The sequence below is a fragment of the Corticium candelabrum genome, chromosome 9 (assembly GCF_963422355.1).
Source record: "Corticium candelabrum chromosome 9, ooCorCand1.1, whole genome shotgun sequence".
NCBI lineage: Eukaryota > Metazoa > Porifera > Homoscleromorpha > Homosclerophorida > Plakinidae > Corticium > Corticium candelabrum.
The window spans coordinates 6,598,773-6,618,656 of NC_085093.1; the positions used below are offsets into that span (position 1 = coordinate 6,598,773).

The following is a 19,884-nucleotide window of genomic DNA, read 5'->3' on the forward strand; positions in this document are numbered from 1 at the left end:
TCTAGCAAGTCAGTAAAATACTATAAATTTATCTAAAGATTGCTATGTTGCTAGCTCTTTTTGTTCACTACAGTGGCAAGTAATGCGAGCTGTCTAGCGACTACTAAAAAAGCAAGAATGGTACGTGTTGGTCTTGCGTAGCCAGACCCTTTTCCACCGCGTCACGGGAGGGGAGTGGATACCGAGTATACGTCACGATGTACGTCTCGTTGGGACAACCAGCTGTACACCAAACGCAGGAATTTGTTTACTATCAGAGTAGCTGGAACCTTCACCCATGCTTCTCCTAGGTAAAGTTGAACTAGATTACGTCAAGTCCTTGTCAACGCTACGCATGACTTGCAAAGTGTAAGAGCACTTCAATTGTGTCATCATCTCTATCTATACTTCTACTCATAAATGTATGACTACTTCTACTCATCGTCTTTACTTATACTTCTAGTTCTACTCATCATCTATATCTACACTTCATTAGTTTCTAGTTCTTCCGTGTCTTCCGTTGGAACGTCTTCCTGCGTCAGAGCATCAGTTCTTTCTTGTGACAAAGTCATAGTCTCTTCAGCAACTTCTCCAGCTTTTGTGCAGTGTATCTGGTCATTTTCAGACCCGTTAACTTAACAGCTACAGACACACCATTTATTAATTAAACTATTTTTTGATGACATCTACCGAAAGGACATCCCAACTCTCCTTGACCCACTGTGTGATGGTTATTTTGAAGGGTGGTCTCATGTTGCCTTCTTTCTTGAAGAATTTTATCCTGACGCCATCCACTCATCATAACGTTTTCTATATTCAGCTTGAAAGGTTTATTCCATGACACGTCAGCAGGTTGTACAAGTGAGGTAAAGCCACCAGGAATTCCAGCTAAGTCGGGCTTACATTTCTTTATCTGCTCACAGAAGTCTCTCTAGGTGACAGCGGTAGGCATCTCAAACTACAAGTCGTCGACAAAACGCTAATTGACCTCAAACACGTTTGAGCCAATCTAGTATCCACCCGTTTTGCTAAAAGCGATAACGACTCCCGAGAAAAGGCGCTGAAGCTCCGGAATTGGCCGAACACCCTTAAATACTACGTAAGGTTTTAGCTGTAATTATTTGCAGTGGCTGATAGCATAACAGTACAACGGCTTTCTTCATGACCGGTAGTTAGGAGCGAAACCGACTTCTTACCGCGATGTTCACTAGTAGTCTGACTAGGCATTTCCATCCAACATGGAGTTTCGTTTGCATTTCCAATGGATCCAATATCATAACTGTGAGTCTTAATCAGCTTACAGATGTGCATCACAAATGATACGACTTTGGAGATCATATCAGCTGCTAGACGTTGACTTGGTTGCGCCTAATTAATGGAAAACGAGTGCCTCTTCATAAAGTTCTGTAGTTATGCATCCTCGACTGGCTATACAAAGTCATCACCATCACCGTCGTTCGGAGACTCTTTCCAAAACCGAAGTACCTTGATTTAAATTGTTGAACGTGTAACTCTCAGCCTCATTTCTGTTAAGCTCAATCCACGAAACTAGCTGGTCGTCGACATCTGGCCCTAACTTGATTTTCTGCCTCCTTCCTTCATGGTTCTTCGAGTCCCAACAGTGTGCCTGAGATTGTCTTGTTTTGCTCTCCACTCACAAACACGGCACTCGTCTATCGCGTCCAGCCTGCCTGTTTCCAAAGCGCTGCGCGCATTCTACTACCTTTAGTTTGAAGACAGCTTCATACGAGCGTTTCTTGAGACGCTGCTTCTCAGCCATGCAATTCAGCTGCTACAGACCAGCCGCATGTTACCCGCGGCCCTGTTTGCTACTGAAGCAAATGAAGAAGCACTAGAAGTGCAAACCCTCGGCCTCTTTCTCTGCGTGCGCTAAACGAAACACACTGTAAAGCGTTTAAGCAACCGCAGTTATATATATATATAATTTACTTTCGTTTCAACTATGGAAACATAAATCCCATATCCGTGGTCTCTGAAGTTTGCAGCACTAGTTGGATAAAGTCAAAGTTTCAAAAAGTGATGACCGTGGCTACTGCGGATCCGTCAGCCTTGATTAGGTGTGAAAACGCAAATGCCCATTCATTCAATGATTGGACTTTGAGTATAATGTGAAAGGCATAAAGACTGACTGGAGTTGTAACCAGTTTCACAAGTACACTATAGTCTTGAGCAGCCAGCCCCTGTCCCTTTTGACTTCACCGCCAACGGAACTAAAACCAAAGAGCAGCTGCCTGCTCGAGACTAATATAAAACACACAGGAAATACACTGAATTTGCGCAGACAAAGTACACTGGAAGCCATCTAAAATTGGAACGCTGGCCCGAATCCAGATGGGGTTAAGGGGGTTTGAACCCCCTCTTTTCCAATAGGCGTGGTTCAATAATTTCATATAATTTCATTAGAAAATAGAAAATTAGTAATGCTATAAATAACTGCTACCAGGTCAACCCCCTCTTTTAAAATTCCTGGATCCGGGCCTGAAACGCACAACCATGTGTCAACGGTAAGGTGTGCTTTTCTAAGTTGGACTCCACTGGGATTCCAAATATGAAGACATAATATTTTAGAATATGTTACGTGACCTCTAAGCACGCTGATTGGTCAATATGAGGTCTTCGAAACATGATAGAGACCTCAGCTGTGATAGTGACCTGCACGGAATGCTCTCTAACTATTACATAAAACACTTTAGAACCTAAAATAGTTTCCATACTTCCTGCATATAACGCTGTGGTCTCAACTCGTTCCCCTGAGCCTGGCTTAGATGCACTTGTATATATAAATTAAAAATAACTAATAAAATATTAATATAAGTTAATAATAAATTGTAATAAATTATTTTATTAATAATAAATAATAAATAAATAATTTACAAATAACAAGTTTGGAGCAATAACTTAGCGGCTAAGCCTAATAATATACAAATTAAATAAGTAATAAAATAATTAATAGTAAATTAATAAAGCCGTGATGGTCTAAGTACTTCTGAAGCAGGGTTTGCTTCCGGTACTTGTAATAGACTTTACAAACCAGACTGATCTGGTTGAGCACGACATACATAAATTATAATAAATTATTATTTTACTAAAAATAAATAATTAATAAATAATTTACAAATAATAAACAAAATATAGTCTGCTAATCACTTAGAAGATGGCTTCCTTGTTCAAAGTCACTGTTCTCTCTAAGGACTGCTCATCGGCAAGAGATAGTGGTGATATCCTATCTGTAGATGACACTTTGGATTCAGTTCAGTGCAGTGCTATCAGAGAATCAACACCCCTTGTGACTCTGTGAACTCTGATCTGATGACTAGACATCCTAGTATAGCTTCTCAGCTAGAAAGATGGAAACTCCTACATCTCAACTCAGTCCAGACTGCTACCAAACGGAGGATGGTCTTTCGCTTGATAGTGATGCTGCTGTGGACCCTGTGCTTCGTCGATAGTTTCTTGAGGAGTTGCAGAAAGCCAGGCAAATTACTATCTGTGAGAGACAACGCCTTCCAAGGATCTTGAATTGTGAACAGTGAAACCCTGAAACTTATTGGTGATCTTAATACGATCATCAATTCTTTGAAAGATGAACAAGATATGAGTGAAATCAGTTACCTGGTCTAGATACTCTGCCTCACAGTGTCCAAAAGGCGGGGCTTAAAAACCACGAAGTCAACCAATTCTCAAACACCGACATGAAGACGAAGGCTGGATATGGAGATTCTCACTCTTCGACGTGCGATCTCACTGTTGCTGGAGGTTAGAAAGGGTTCATCGGACATTTAAATGTTCCGACTTCTCCAGTTGGGCATTTCCTGTTCGGAAAGTTGTGAGGTCACCATCAATCGGTTGAAAATGGAACTTAAAAACACGATCAAACAACCCAAATCACTTCTCTAGCGCTGTTTCTCAACCTTCTCTTACAGAATCTAGACTCCACCAACCAACACACACGGATACCAGCATCAAAGACATCCAACTGCTGCAACCGTTTACGCTTGCGCAGTAGTGTTCTAGTATCGACCTTGGTCAATTACGTCATCATGTTTCCGGTACGCACCTGCACAGTCCAGTTATTGGCGCTTGTGCTGTCGTGGTGTTCTCAACGACATGGGGAGCAGTGATTCTAAGCGAAGGTTTTCGTTAGCCCGATGTTTCTTTAGTCTTCTCTGCACTTTCACGTGCACAAAACTTAGTAAGTGAATCTTGCTGTCTACAATGGTGTGTCCTCAGTCTGTTCTGTACCGGTAATTACGTCATGTTAATAAATCGTCCTTTGTGTTAAGTACTTACTGCTTGAGTTGTTAGTTTTAGAAATTTGATCATGCAGCTCACTCAGCACTAGAGCAGTGGAATTGCTAGTCTCTAGATGTTACTTTAGTAGGCTGTACTGTTTTATTCTATGTGACCTAGATTACAGTTTTTCCAGACCTAAATACGTACATGGTATAAGAGTTGTGAGTATTCGGAGAATGTAAGTGTTACTTGGTCATGACTCAAATAGATTGCTTATCTAGCTAGTTCTGAACCTCTATGGTTTTTTATATATCATTTCTGGGCATTTTGGATTTAATATTCCAGTTGATATCAAATATACATGAGAACACTTAACTTAAATGCTGTTTGATAGCTGTTGCTATATAAGACAGAATCAGTGCCATTGTTACACATGGACCCGGGGCCTCCCCAATAGAAGAAGTCATGGCCTCTCCACTTTTGGCTGCCCAGTATGCCATATGCTCGAGTGTCCAGTTGTTCAACTCCAACCATGCAGGAGAAGGAGAAGAGGCTTACTGTCTCTCCAGGAGGTTTTTTCTCCTCCTAGGGGGAGACGACCAACTTGACACTTGAGCCTAGCAACACCCTTGCTACGATAGTGTGGCACTATGTCAAGAGTAATGTTGCTGAGTATATTTTTGCAATGGATGCGGGGGCTGCACTTACATTAATTATGAAATATTTGAGTAATTTTTACACTCATTGAAGTGTCTGGTAAGGATATAGTGCTTGTTAATTAATTATAATTCACGTCAGCCATGGTACACGTACATGACATGAGTATGATATTCACTATTGTTGCTGCATGTTTTGTAGCTCACAGCCAAAAAGAAGGCGATGTTCGTCTTGTAGGAAATACAACTGTAGCTGTATCGAGTGGACTCCTGGAAGTGTTTCACAAGTATGTTGTGTTTTTAATTTGTTGGTTAGTACAGGCCAGCCCTTATTTAGTCCGACACTTGATAATTTGACGTGGTCACACTCTTGTTTTCTGACAAGGGTTTATGTGTGACCAATTGTACATGAATCATTACAGCATTTGATAATCTTGACACGTTGCCTAATCCAACAGTTCGTACACTCGAACGTCTCTTATCCAGATGTCCGAGATATGAGCACTTCTACCGGGCACCCGTGAGAACATGTGCAATCAGCTGTTGCAAGTGTGCTGTACATGTAATCATTCATTTAATTATTACTGTAATACCCGTGACGGTGTCTACATGAAAATGTAGCATAGATATACACGTACGGTATGTACATACTCACTCTTGTGTAATCTAATTTTCACACAAGAAAAGAGCTTTTAACACCATTCAAACTGATGTACTAGTACTTTGCAACACTTGCAGCAGCTGGTATTCTGGGGTAGTGCAGTGTATTCACGAAACTGTTTGATCACATGGTTATTTGTTCTAATTTGCACAGCTTATACAGTAGTGTCGTTATGATAGTATGAATGCCTGCACACGTTAATGATTTAGTGTATTGCCTATGCATTGAATTAATGATGCATATAATTGTCACAAGAGTTTGAGATTTACTGAAAATCAGTCCTGAATCACTGATGTGATTTGTCTAAAAGTTGTCTGTTTTGCTGTTTGAGCAAGTAAGTGTATACAGCTTGGTGAAAGATCAAAATTGTAGTTGGATAATGAAGGGCCTTGGATTGAGATCAATGTATACTGGTTCAGTGTCCTACGTGCATCATAGACAATCCTGTAATCTGGAATGGTTGACCTTGATCACCATAGCACAGTGCAGTGCCTTGTATCAGGTTGTAGGGAAACCGCTGGGTAGTTTTGTAGCATTAGCAGTCAACACAGGCCAGGAACATCATGGGCCAGTGAACATGTTTAGCATTGCAGTAATTACCCGAGGTTTGAAACGCTGTGGTATAGTAGTGCAGGCTGGTCACGGTATGTAAGACCAGCTTGATGACCTGCTAGACAACCACGTAACATGTGACCAAGTAAATGTTTTGAATCAAACTACATAGTTATGGCACGCGAAGTGTTTGCACTGTAGTGCTTGCTTCTTCATTCTAATTGTACATTGAGAGCAACACATGCGTAGTTAACAATGTAGTAAGAGTTTGAATCCAGCTCAAACTCTAGATGCTATATATTGCTTCAAGGTGGTACGTTTAGTGGAGTTTGACATCGACATACAAGTCACGTTTTGCAGTTAACATTATGTCAATTTGTGTTTATAGCAAGCACTATGCATTATAGAATAGTTTACTTTGTCATTGTTTACATTGGATCTTTATGTATGCAGTGGTACTTGGGGTACGGTGTGTGACGACGGTTGGACAGAATTGAACTCTGATGTAGTGTGTCAACAGCTCGGTTATGTAAGAGCTAACAAGAATACTCCGAGCATTCGTCCATCGAGTGCTAATCGACAATCTTGGCAATCTCGTGTTGCTTGCAATGGGACTGAATCAAACGTATCTCAATGCAATTTAACTGAATGGAAAAATGCAACCTGTGGTTCTGATCAAGGGATAGCTATTTCTTGTAGTAAGTCGTGTGTGTGTGTGTGTGTGTGTGCGCGCGCGACATGTTTAGTTTTATGTATTACTATCATTTGGATGCAGCAAAATACAGTACAATGTGCTAACTTTTACCGATTTATGTAATTTTCTCAATTTAAGTAATGGTCTCAATCCAAAAAGTTACTGTTAGTATTGGTAATGCTGTTGATATTGGTGGTTATCACTTGATTGAGTTGAAACAAAACTTATAGAAATACAAACTGACTTTGAACAAAAGTTAATGAAGCAGTTAGATGGGATACCTAAGTAAGCGTCAGTGTCAGAATTGGTGTGACAGATCTAAAAAATTAGTCTTCAAACATTAGGTAATAATTAATAGTCGATCAACTTCCCAGCCATTATAAGTAGCCGCTTACCTTTCTGCCTCTAAAGCTGCATTATATGGTACGCGAGTTAGCAGTACACCAACAATTGTGATATTGTAATGTGTATAATAGGTCATTTGTCATATCTCTGAAGCGGCTTGATCGTAACAAAAGCAATAGTTGAATTGTGTGCATGTACTAGAGCTTAATTGGTTAGAGAGTCATCTTAGAGTGAGTGCATCCGGGAACCATCAGAGTTGCAAGTTCAAGTCACAGTGATGGCGAGCTATGGCATTTATTTCCTTTTGCAAGAAACTCACACAAAATTGCCTCTCTCGACTCAGGAGTATGAATGAGTACCTGGTCATCGACTTGGGTTGGCAAAGGCCCCTGACTGTGACAGAGTCCAGCTACTGTGGTCCTGGTGTGACTTCGGGTGCCCACACCACATTGGCGTGGCAGTCAGAGCTGCAAGTACCTGGCCAGGTCCCAGGAGTATGCCTAGCACGGCCCATAGTTCCTGCGTAGTGCACAGGAACCCAGCCAACCGCTGATGGCGTGAACATATAACGGCAGCTTCTTATCCATTTGCCATTTTGCAGTATAAAAAGATTAAAGTAACAGAAGAATATTTGTCTGGCTAAATTAATGTTTAAGTATGATGAAACTGCAGACTTTGGCTTTGACCTTTTGTCTCCTAATGTTTAATGTGCATATACATTGCAGGGTTCTGCCCACGATGGTTGGAGGTGGTCGGGCCCGACGATTACTCTACTAACACTGACCATCGTGCATATTCCGACCACTACTATATATTTTACCAGTGTTAACTTGCTCTGGGCTAATGAGCATTGGAAGTTGAGCAGTTTGTTGAATGGTGAGCACTTTGTTCACACCATGACACTGTGTCATGACACTTCCAGACCAGAGAGCACGCAAAGAGCGCGAACTCTAGTCTGGACCATAACAATACTAAAATGATTTTGGAAATAGCCTTCTAAGCCAATCAGCGTCTAAGATTCGGAATGTTGGCTCTAACTTCTGATTGGTTTAGCAGTAATTGGTTATGCTAAGTGCACTAACGCTGATTAGGCACGTGAGAAATCCTTGTGGGTGCTAAGAGCACGCCAGAGTCGTGAAGGGAGACTTTAGTGCATGGACGTGTCTTGCTTTTAGTTTCAACCCCAGTTCTTCGACCTTTTCAAGCTTGCAGTGACAGAACATGCGCAGCAGCGTTGCTACACCATCAAGTTTGACAACTGGTCGAGCAGTAGTCTTGCTAGTCGAGCGGTTAGACTAGCTAGCATTCTGCTGCAGAATCAGAGTCGTGGTTTTATGCCGTCCACCAAGATATCGCCGCAAACACGGCAGTCGTCTCTTCTTTGTTCATGAGATCCAATGGTATTTATGCTTTTGTAATGCAAAGCGCAGCATTGAAATATCTCATTATTGAAATAGGTAAATGATCCTACACTGTTAGACTACCGTTTAGCATTGCTTTTTGATAAATACTTCCGAAATCAGTTTAGTATCGTTTTGGTCCAGACTAGAGTTTGCGCACTTTGCGTGCTCTCTGGTATGAAAGTTTGAGGTTTCAGACCCCCTGCTATGATATGAACCATATATAATACGATCTATTACTCAGGGAACTTGTAAGGTGGTGGTAAGATCCAACACAGCAGTCTGCATGTCAGCGATGAGCAATGCAATATCCTAAGCGCTCTGTGACAGATCCAGTCAAAGTAATCTTCAGGGGTTTTGATAAACAGGAGGACTGGCTGTTTGGAACCTGCAACTGATGCATGGATGACTGACGTCTGTCTAACCATGCCGTAGTATGAACATGAGACTGGGCAACGTAAGTCTAAAGACTTCCCGACTGTAGACAGAAGTTACAGTTTCTTAGCTAGTTTGCTTTTTCAGATCATGAACCATGATATATTCTGGTTGGTGCTGTTGTGCAACAGTGCTTGATTGTCGGGGCATTCGCTCTACTTCTCTCCACATCTGATATAAACCACGCTCCTTAATACAGGGATACCCAGCCACCATTTTGAAAATCTTGGGCAGAACACTGCTCCATCAGAAATTTTATGTTTTCATTAGATTATATTTATTTTGGAAGTATAGTTGCCATAGTATGTCATTCTAAGTGTCCAACTACTTTTGTGGAATGTCTGCACAACCCACGACTTTGTAATCTGCCCTCGTACACTCGTTGCTGCTTTCAGACAGTTTTCAAGGTATAAAGGCTTTACAAGATGCTCTAAGAAAACTATAAGCAGCTGAAACGTGAATGTCACATCTGCCATGTGATTGTGTACAAGTGAAAGGAATTTATTATAGCAGTGATACTTACTTTGTGGCAGTTGATTTGCCAAGATGTCGATTCTGGATGACCAAAACCTGGCTGTTGATTGATATCTCTTTAGAAATTTTCTAATAAAGGTTTCTTGAAGTATATTAATGCCAACATTTCTTATTTGATGGCACAACAAGAGAGTCATAAAATATAATAACCCCATTGCCAGATCAAGGACACAAACAGTTTCTTGCATTCTGAACTCACGACTATTTTCTTTGTGTGTGTGTGTGTGTGTGTGTGTGTGTGTGTGTGTGTGTGTGTGTGTGTGTGTGTGTGTGTGTGTGTGTGTGTGTGTGTGTGTGTGTGTGTACTCATGCGCTTGTATTGCTGTTTATGAGTAATCACATAGTGCCATTTTATAGATGTCTGTAATTGGGCTGAAATATTTAAAAAGTTAGAGAATAAGGGGTGTAATGTATTATAACATGTCTTAGTCTGCTTTTAACTATTTGCTGCAGTAATGTAAATACATGTAAGCATTAACAGGGATAATTCATTCAATACCTCGGAAACTTTAGGATTCCTCTCCAACGATCAGGAATGATCTCTAGTCTAGCAGAGTTTCCTACGTTGGACTGATGTTTATCTCACATTGGTCGAGTCTCTTACAGTTGATGCCTCATCACATTGGTTTCAAGGGATGAGGCTTTTGATATCATTACTGACATATGCCATGCATGACTTTTGGCTTGATGCTAATGTAGTGTTTCTGTTGGAAATTTCTTTAGTAGTCCGTTTATAGCCAAGCACTTTATTTCAGAGCCAAGATAAAATCACCCAAACATAAAACAGCTAACAATCTGACAGACAGGCAGCATTTATCAATTGTCACAGCAAATGTAGTACTAATCTGACACATATCATGCTCAAAGGAATGTAACTTTGGTAAGACAAAGTCTATAAACCAGACGTCAAGCGTTCAGTGCCATCCTTCGTAGCTTTTATACCAAAATTAAAAGCTCTGTCAAATCAAAGTTGCGAAGTTTCGTCCCTTTTATGTTCAGTGAATCACTGATGCTTGATCAGCATCATCAAAGTTGAGTATCATTGAGGTCATATTGTCATCATCTTCCTCATTGCTTTTACCATTGGCCTGCTTCCGTTTTGCTCCATCATCTTCAGAACCATGACAGTCATCACTGTGCTCAATTCTAGTTTGATGCCTACGGAAGCTGAATGCAAAGAGAGTAGTCACCATGTGTAAAACATAACTAGAGCATGTGCAATAGATCAGTCTTCTAGTCCTTGATGCTTCAATGCATTGCACTAATTGCCATTCTTAGTGCGCTATAGCAACTGTGCTTGCCAGATCCAGAGGAGGCATACACGGTAGACTGTAACAGCTAGCCAAATTGGTGAGGAAGAAATAGTATTTTTATCTCCAGTGACTTCTATTGTAGCATTTGGCTATTTGTCAAGGGTCCAGCAGAAACACTGGCTAATGTATGCTTGTCTGGAGGGAATGTACTTTCTCCTTATCTACACTTTCAGCGAAATGCTTTAGTTTTGTAGGTTTCACAGGTGACTGACTATCTTACAGCTCTGTTCCTTGGTTAACTAGTTTTCCCAATCCTTAATTAAATTCTGTATTGATCCCAGTCTAGAATTGGATCAATAGACTGATAGATCCTTACACGTAATTGTACAGCTGCTATTCAATATCCATTTACTAGTTTAATTAAAATCAGTATCGATGTTACAGAGGTAGGGACTTGCTACTGTTTATGACATGGTTGTGATACAAAATATTGATATTGGTATATATTCAATACTTTTATATACAGAGACTTTTGAGGGGGAAGTAAGGCTTGTTGGAGGTGCAAATGATCGGCAAGGGAGACTAGAAGTCTTCCACAAGTATTATGAATTTTTTATCATGCATGTTTTCCATTTGCTTATCTAATGAATTTCTTTTTTGTTGCAGTGGTAGCTGGGGCACTGTGTGTGATAGATATTTCTCTGGTCAGGAAGCTAATACTGTGTGCAAGCAACTGGGGTATCGTAACGGTGCCACAGTGTATCGGGGAACATTTTTTGGAGAAGGAAAAGGACCTGTGTGGCTGGATGACTTCCAATGCTGCTCTGGTGATAACGAGCTTACGTCATGCAGAAACTTAGACTGGGGAAAAAGTGATTGTCTACATAGTCGAGATGTTGGTGTGGAATGTGGTGAGTTAGGACACATAAACTTAATTATTAGATTTTTATCATTGCATTTACTGGCTCTTAGTGCTCGCATCAACACAATTTATTACCCAGTTTGGTCTTCTTATGCACAGAGGTCTGGAATTGGTATAGTGTGGCTCAATTGTGTGTGGTGCTATAGCTCAGTTGGTTAGAGAGTCATCTTATGGAGTGGGTACATTCTCAGTTCAAGTCATTGTGATGGCGAGCTAGGGCATAATTTCCTAGGGCAAGAAACTCACACACGATTCCCTTCTCAACTCAGGAGTATAAATGAGTACTTGGTCTTTGACTGGGGTTGCAAAGGCCCCCGGCTGTGACAAAATCCATCTGCTACTGTGGTCCCAGTGGGACTTCGGGTGCCCACACCACACACAATTGGCATCACAGTTGGTGCTCCTGTGAGTACCTGGCCAGGCTCCAGGAGATTGCTTAGCACCTACGTTCTGATTGTCAAATTGTGAAGAACTGGATTGCGTGAATGTAATAGGGCTAATTAGGGTTATGGTTGGCTGAGCTTCGTTGACTTGTGCAGCCGATATGTCACTGGATAGGACAGTTAGATCACTTTGCTGCAGTGCCTGATGAGTTTCCAATTGCAGTTATACACTGCTCACTTGATACATAGAAATACATAATAAATTTGCTCAGAGAATATGACGTCAGGTGGATGAGAATCTAATAATTTTCATGTGGTCTTATTTGGATTAATATAGAGGCTGACTGATTGTTTTCAAAGAAAATAGACATTGCTCTGACTGTTCCTACCGTATCTAAAGGAAAGATATATTTGAAACTGCATGTGTAAGGAACTCTAGTGAGTACATGTCAGTGATTTAGCATTGAAAGTAAGCAAGCTTGATATTTTATGTTTGAAAATTTGTCTTACTAAATATTATTATTATATATTCTATTTGTTTATGTTAATAATTTGTGGCATGATTGGGTGAGACATTATAGTAGTGAAATTAGCTAGAGTTGGAATGTAGTGTTTGTGCTATAAAATATATGATATACTTGTATCTGATGTACACACACACACATGCATGCACGCACGCACGTGCACACACACACACACACACACACACACACACACACACACACACACACACACACACACACACACACACACACAAGTGCATTGGTGTTTATTGACTTTGTTAATGTTTTTTTATTGATGCAGTTTTTAGCAAATTGTAGCTTACCTTGGATATGCAAGCTAGGTCATTGTGATTATATATTATGCAGCTTATGACTTACATGGATATGTTCGTCTAAGGGGGAGTTCAAAGCACAGTGAAGGTCGACTAGAAGTCTATAATACGTACGAAGAAACATGAACTACCTTGTTTTGTTGCTGCACTAGATCTGAAATACAGTATGTTGGTTAGGTACTCATTTGATCCTATATGTAGCAACGCATTCAGCGATGCTGCAGCTCAAGTAGTGTGTCGTCAATTGGGATTCTCAAACCCAAACCCTACTTTACGTGATGGAAGATATTATTATAAAAGAGGATATTACAGACCTGAGTTGGATTTATCAAGATGTAATGGAGATGAGATTCATCTTTCTAACTGTCCTGGCTTTGGATCGACTACAGAATGTCCTGATCACCTTATTGTCGGCATTGATTGCAGTAATACTACTGGTTTGTGTTGACATTTTGTTGTAACTGCAATTTGCATTATTAGAGTCCAATGCTGCTGTCGATGGTGATATCAGACTGATCGGGGGCGATAAAAAGGACGGGCGTGTAGAAATATTTAGAAGGTATACATATGGTTGATATAATGAAATATGAAATACATACATCTAGAATGAGCTGTCTGTATGTACTTGGCAGTGGTGCTTGGTCGCCCGTGTGTGACACCTCATTTGACAGAAACGATGCCCGAGTCGTGTGTCGCCAAGTGTATGGAAAGTATCCTCTTTACGCTTTTGCCGTCTCCACCAGCAATACTTACTATGATCAAGGAATCGGGGCGGCATTGAATGTTGATTTCAATTGTACCGGCAATGAAAACAGTCTGTCCGACTGCACATCGCGGGTGCTGAGTACCACGGATGTATGTCCGAATGGGCATGCTGTTGTAAACTGTGTCTTCAGTGATGTGTGTCGAACGTACGGCTACGATAGACTTGAAGGATCTGAGTCTATTATAGAAGGTCGTGTCGAGATCAATCATAAGTAATTGCATATTGCAATCACGTGCTGTTTAGTTTGTTGACTGAATGTGTACATTTTAGTGGTGTGCTAGGGGCCGTTTGTAGGAATGGAGATCTTGAGGCCGCTGCAAAGCTAATCTGTGATAACGATGGACTTATTCAAGCCATTCCTAAAGTAGTTGATGTTTCAAAATATGAGCCCGGCAATGGTATTATCTGGAAGGATAGCTACTTTGACCCTGCGCCAAACGGATCTGTGTCAGTGAGCTGTGATTATTCGGATGTCTTGGCTATTCAATGCGGTTAGACAATTTCAATCACACCTGTTTATGTAATGATCTCATATTCAGTGTCTTGTTTATAGCTAAACAAGGTATGATGACCAAAGTGTAAGTACGGTTTCACTACCTTTAAGTATTCGTTGTGTATTGTTGCAGAGACACATGCGACATTAATCCTTGCTCTTGGTGTTACTATTCCGTTGGTTGCCTTCACTATCTTCTTTGTTCTTTGTGCGATTGCTATGAGACCACGAAGGAGAGACCTTTCATCAGCAGGTTTTAGAGCCGGATCTCAAGAGGTGCTTGATACCAAACCAGAAGATTAGACAAAATTCAAGGCTCAATTGCATCGAGTTCAACGATTGTAAAAGTATGTTCGTAAGATGTGACATAGTAGTTACTCGAAATTTATAAGTTGGGCAACATCTTGTAAGGACTTTCTTATATTTCAGGGGAGGTAGACGGACAGTGGAGTTTGAGTTGTTGTGGCAGGTAGCTGTGTGTCTGCTGTGTTGTTGGTAATTCGTTAACCTAGAGTGACCTCGTTTATAAGATCTATTTCAAACTTCAAACTGATTACAGTATTGTGTCTATTGATTCCGACAAGCATGGAAGTATTCATCCCAATTAATTTGAGGCGATAATTTCCATCCATCAGCTCTTTTTAGAGTTTGCAATGGTAAGAAATAATCACAGAAGACGTGTACACTCATTACATTATTGTTATACCGTATTTCCTTGAATAGTAACCCATGTTCGATTGGATCTGATCAGTATGTAACCCATGCCTTGCATGTCATTACGCATGTGCAAGAGCGATGTCTGTGAATAGAAAGAGATATTTTTCGATAGCTGAAAAATTGAGAGCTGTGGAAACTCGAATATCTTCGATAATGGCTGTGGCCCAACAAAATACAAGATTGGCAGGCAAAGCCTCTGCCAGTGGATAAAGAATACCAAAAGGTAACATAAAACACTGAGGGAACAAGTCTGGCATAAAAGACATAATCAGAAGATGAAGACAATGATCATGATGATTAGGACGTTATGGTTTTTGTGATGAGGACGCTGAGTAAACTACTGGTAACTGAATAGGAGTTACTGTAACTTGACAGTTATGCATGCAGAAAAACTGTGTTCCTAATGCTTGCATAGCTCTTTACCTACGGGTTACTATATGAGGTAACAGATGTTATTGTATGCTACTTCGCATCTCTTTCTATTCAGATGTACTGTCAAACGTTGTTATTCTGACACCCGATAAGCTGATGCTCTCACTTTTTGTGAATGTACACGTGAAACCAATTTACATATTGGAAGTATGACGCGGGAAAGGGTCTGGCTACGCAAGACTGGTGGTAGGGTCTGGCTGCATGAGACGTGCCGATATCATACATCATCTCAGCTACTACAAGACTACATTATTGCAGTAATAATAAATCAGGGTTCTCCCTAGGGTGTGGTAGTGTCCCTATAGCCACGTGACCAAGTCTTTTCGCATGTGTTCTACCCAGAGTAGATGTACAGTCCTGTACACTGTACTTTCATATACAAGCAGATGGCGTGTGTGCGAGTGCAAATGAATGTGAAAGACGTCTCAGGCTGTAATGACTTCATTCTTTTTCGTGTTGGGGCGGAAGGCTTCAGTTGGATTGATTAATACGAAGTTTGGACCCACAGTTTCGAATCTTATTGTAAAATTTGGGTATCCAAGGTACATAGGGGTAAGGGACATGTCTTGCAACTACCATCTCTGTCACACTATTCTGAAATCCTGGGAAAACCCTGAGTATTGTACTATAAATGTACAGCAGCAGTTGAAATGGGCAAAACAAGTGTGATTAATTTAAGTAATATTTAGAAAAGTGACAAAATCAGACGTTATTAGAAAAATAGCATGATTCTAGCCATAAATTTTCAGGCATAGTAGCCATAAATTTACTGTACACTGAATCTCATAATGCTATGGTTTAGTAGCTAAAGAAATAGTTTAATCAAATGTTGGACCCTTGTTGGTCATTGCGCTCGGGACTTGAACAGAGCAAGGCTAATAACACCTGTTGAAGTTACAACTCTATGTTGCAATAAAAGCACAACAACCAATATAAATAATACCAGTGCAACCAAAAAATTTAAGATTTCGTTGACAGCCTTTTGCAGTCCAAGTTCCCGGGGAATTGCATGGGGCCCATGTGAACATTGTCTTGTGCAAGTGGTCAATCATGTCTGCTATATCTTGCTAGATTTCCATTGTTTAATTATGCCCAAGTTGACCACCACGCCTTCTAGTGTGCATTTGGCCATAGAACTCTGGATCTGCTTCTGCCAAGCAAGCATAGTCATACATACCGTACTCACTTGATTATTGCCCCAGGCCTCATGTTTGAGCCAAACTTTGAAACTTTGGCCAAGGCTCTAAGATTTTCACACCTCTTAGTCTCTTAATTACTGCTAATTGGTGCATTTCACAGTGACTGTTTGCTAGATTTATGCCAGCAGAAATGCTGATATTCTTCAACTTGCACATGCCTGTTAATCACGTGTTGAAGGGTTTGATGACTAAAGCCCTGTCCACACTTGCAACTGGATCGCGATCCAACCGGAACGATGTCCACACTTGCAACTGGATCATGATAAATCCAATCCACATTGGGAGGTGGTTTCGATTGCGATCGGTTGAATCCAATAGAAATAGGTGGCCATTACCTTCACGTACACTACGAGTGTAGTTGGAACATCTAGCCCTGCTCACACATATTACTTCTCACTTGCCTTATGCCACTGTATCAAAGCTTTCCACAAGTAAAGAATCCACATGTACATGTACACACCAGTCACCAGTCACGTGATACTGAAAGAGGCGGAGGTATCGTTTTCAAAGTGCAGTGTGGACGCTCGTTAACCTGATCGGTTCTCGATCCATTCTGGTCTAGTGTGGACAGAAGATTGGTTTCTATTTTAGGTAGTGGCAATGGTTTAGAGCTCTACTAGTGTAGCAACATGCTGTTTACGTTAATAAATAAATCACTTTGCCAATTAGCAGCAACAAGAGTACGAGCCGGGAATCGGCCAACCAAAAGACGCCTTTTGCTGACCAATTGAGAAGATTACACGGCCATTTGACATGACAAACACGGCAGCTACATCTCTAAATGGCCGATCAACTTGAAATCCCTATTTCAGAGTCTGCATCCCATACTTGACGTTGATGTTGACCACCCATGGGGCTGGGGGATTAATAATCAAGCGAGTTACAGTACATTTGAATGCGAAGTTCGTCAGGAACTTTGCCAATCAAGTGCATAACCTTCAACTTTGTGTGTAACCTTCAACTTTGTGTGTAACCTTCAACTTTGTGTGCAGCTCTACTGCTTTAATGTCAGGAACTTTACCAATCAAGTGAGTAACCTTCGACTTTGTTTGTGTGCAGATCTACTGCTTTAAACTTTACAAAACTTTATGCAAGAAAACCTTAAAAATCTAAAAGTAAGCAAACTAGAAAGGCCAGGTAAGGCTACTTTAGTCAACTGGTTTAATCGTTATGCTGTCCACAGCTTTTTAAAATGAATTGAAACAAAATGTAAAGAACGACGTATACCTGTAAGCTCGAATATAGACTCTAACAAATCTCTTCATATCTCAAATACTTCTTTAGTCTCGAGGGCAGAGGTAGCCAACAGACGTCTTCCTGATTGATGATTTCTCTCACAGCCAGACGACAACACTCCTGCAGAGAGGGCACTAAATCAAAGCCAGTGAGCTACTTCCCATCACAACAAATTTATTAACAACAGAAACATTACATCGTCTCTCGACAATCCGCACAGCTTTGGCTTGACCATAAACATCGACAATAGCGTATATGTCTCTGTCGATGGCCAGTCCCTCTTGAGCCAGACCCTGCGGCTCTCCATTGAGCATATAAAACATGCGACCCTCTACATCATACATCACTCCTATCCGACATCCGTCGCACACCACGGCGCTGTTGTCTAAGTTCAGCGGGTAGCCTTCGTTTCCCCACGTCAATTGTGGATTTACGCCGGTCGGGGCAGCAACCCCGTGCATGGCACTGCCCGCCAAAACGTAACAGCCCGGTTGTTGAGTCAGGTTGGGAATCGCATAGGGAGGGAAAGATTGCTGCAGCGATCCCGGATCCAAGTCAGTCAATCCGAGTCGGATGGAGCCCGCCCACACTCGCTCCAACTCGACGATTTCGATTTCGAAGAGCTCGTTCGGTCTCAACGGACGGCTGCTGAAGAGGAGGCCTTGTTTGAACGAACGCACTCGCACGGCGTGCCGGTTGGCGTCGCTCAGCTTGATGTTTCTCCCGTGGAGATGATGGAAACGAATCTGAGAGCTTATAAAGTCACATCTGCGGAGTTCGCACGACCGCTTTCGGTTACATGGTTCGCGACTCTGTCGAGTTCGTCTCCCGTTCTCATCTCTGACACCTCCAGCACGAACACTGCCAGAGTGAGAGACTCCCATAGTACGAGTGCCCGGATATAGGCATCCACCAATCAGTTGGGAGGAGCTAATGGCTCCAACACCTCAGCCACGGATGTTAGTGCGTGAGACGAAGGTTAGACTCTAGTATGTATTAATTAAATGCTAAGTCAAACACAAATCTGTTTAATTAAATAGTTGCCATGGAAACAATCATTAGCTGGCATTATGACGTACTGAGCTGCCTTGGCGTAGATTTGCACTTTTGGAGTGCTGTATAGTATCATATAAAAAGCTACAGTGGTTTTCTAGCTGTATAGGTAACATCGAGACTGTCATCGACCATTGACAAACTATCACCAGATTAATTAATTTACTCACTAGTTATAAAAGTGAAAACTTACTGTACCGACAATAGATACAGATAACGGAACTCACAATTTCAATCAGTACACGCTAGTTGAAGTTGTTGTTCACTCGTTGAGTTTCGAATTGTACATTGTAATAACAAGTAGTCTACTAACTAAAATCTAGCAATCAAGTAAGTAAAATGCTACCACAACATTACACTTACAACAGACTACAACTAATTGTACATTGACAGTTGGCATAACGTTATTAATTTATAGATGGAAACGTTGACATCTTGTTTACAATCATCTAAAACTATCTATCTATTATTTGGTGTTCCTAGTTAATGATGACAACAATCTAACTCAGCTGCTCACTGACTCAGAATATAAGCTTTTGTATGTATGGCATGGGTTTTCATTATTTGAGTCGTTAATTTATATATGATATTCTAAATTTACGTGGTTTTTGGCAAGACTGTATGAAACCGGAAGAGTCTCAATAATTATGGCAGCAACTATATTATACCATTGCGCAGGCCATCTCCGTTTTGGTGATACATGGATCAAATCATCAGCCGGAGTACAACAGGGTGACCCTCTGGGATTTTTATTGTTCTCATTGGCTCTTTTGGAATTGTTGGATGACATATATAGGGACTTTGGAAGGACTCAAACTCCAGTTATGGTACCATGACGATGGTGTTTTTACAGGCTCCCGTTCTGCTATAGCTACTCTACTTCATTCAATATTGTCAAAGGGACTATATCCTTGGCTTACACGTCAATTTGAAAAATGTGACATTTTCTGGCCATCCGGAAACCAAGAATTTCCTGAGTTTGATAACGACGTTCAACGTACACTTTTGTACTGTTCAGGTCTCTAATGGGGTTGATCCTGATTTCCTTGGTACAAAAGTCTACGGTTTGGACTCCTAGTTTATTA

At 41.0% G+C, this 19,884-nt stretch overlaps 2 protein-coding genes and 1 long non-coding RNA gene across 4 annotated transcripts; 1 reads left to right on the top strand and 2 right to left on the bottom strand.

Annotated features, from left to right (window-relative positions):
* Positions 1-335: 335 nt before the first annotated feature.
* On the bottom strand, positions 336-3,988 carry LOC134184345 (uncharacterized). Its single transcript, XR_009970649.1, has 2 exons — positions 1,930-3,988; positions 336-1,869 (listed from the first exon to the last, which is right to left on the bottom strand). It is a non-coding gene; the product is annotated as an uncharacterized LOC134184345 (long non-coding RNA).
* Positions 3,989-4,040: 52 nt separating this feature from the next.
* Positions 4,041-14,715, top strand: LOC134184341 (scavenger receptor cysteine-rich domain superfamily protein-like). Of its 2 annotated transcripts, XM_062652010.1 has the most exons (12): positions 4,041-4,192; positions 5,092-5,176; positions 6,556-6,800; positions 11,290-11,362; positions 11,430-11,674; positions 12,938-13,013; positions 13,081-13,328; positions 13,384-13,462; positions 13,536-13,880; positions 13,940-14,231; positions 14,296-14,509; positions 14,592-14,715. In XM_062652010.1, the coding sequence occupies exons 1-10, from the start codon at positions 4,108-4,110 to the stop codon at positions 14,163-14,165; spliced, it is 1,707 nt and encodes a 568-aa protein (XP_062507994.1). In that variant the 5' UTR covers positions 4,041-4,107; the 3' UTR covers positions 14,166-14,231; positions 14,296-14,509; positions 14,592-14,715. The 2 variants fall into 2 exon arrangements, with proteins under 2 accessions (XP_062507994.1, XP_062507993.1); XM_062652009.1 differs by having other exon boundaries at positions 14,296-14,715.
* Positions 14,716-17,526: 2,811 nt separating this feature from the next.
* LOC134184343 (neuralized-like protein 2) lies at positions 17,527-18,660 on the bottom strand. The gene is made up of 2 exons (XM_062652011.1): positions 17,943-18,660; positions 17,527-17,880 (listed from the first exon to the last, which is right to left on the bottom strand). Exons 1-2 carry the CDS (start codon positions 18,628-18,630, stop codon positions 17,759-17,761), a joined length of 810 nt encoding a protein of 269 aa, XP_062507995.1. The 5' UTR covers positions 18,631-18,660; the 3' UTR covers positions 17,527-17,758.
* Between the last annotated feature and the right edge of the window lie 1,224 nt (positions 18,661-19,884).

Excerpts from the sequence above, each read along its gene's own strand:
- LOC134184341 (XM_062652009.1), top strand. The coding sequence starts at position 4,108 with ATGGGGAGCAGTGATTCTAAGCGAAGGTTTTCGTTAGCCCGATGTTTC. Across the intron at positions 6,801-11,289 it reads AGGGATAGCTATTTCTTGTA|AGACTTTTGAGGGGGAAGTA; the intron begins GTAAGTCGTGTG and ends TTTTATATACAG. Across the intron at positions 11,363-11,429 it reads AGACTAGAAGTCTTCCACAA|TGGTAGCTGGGGCACTGTGT; the intron begins GTATTATGAATT and ends TTTTTGTTGCAG.
- LOC134184343 (XM_062652011.1), bottom strand. The coding sequence starts at position 18,630 with ATGGGAGTCTCTCACTCTGGCAGTGTTCGTGCTGGAGGTGTCAGAGAT. Across the intron at positions 17,881-17,942 it reads GCGGATTGTCGAGAGACGAT|TGCCCTCTCTGCAGGAGTGT; the intron begins GTAATGTTTCTG and ends GCTTTGATTTAG.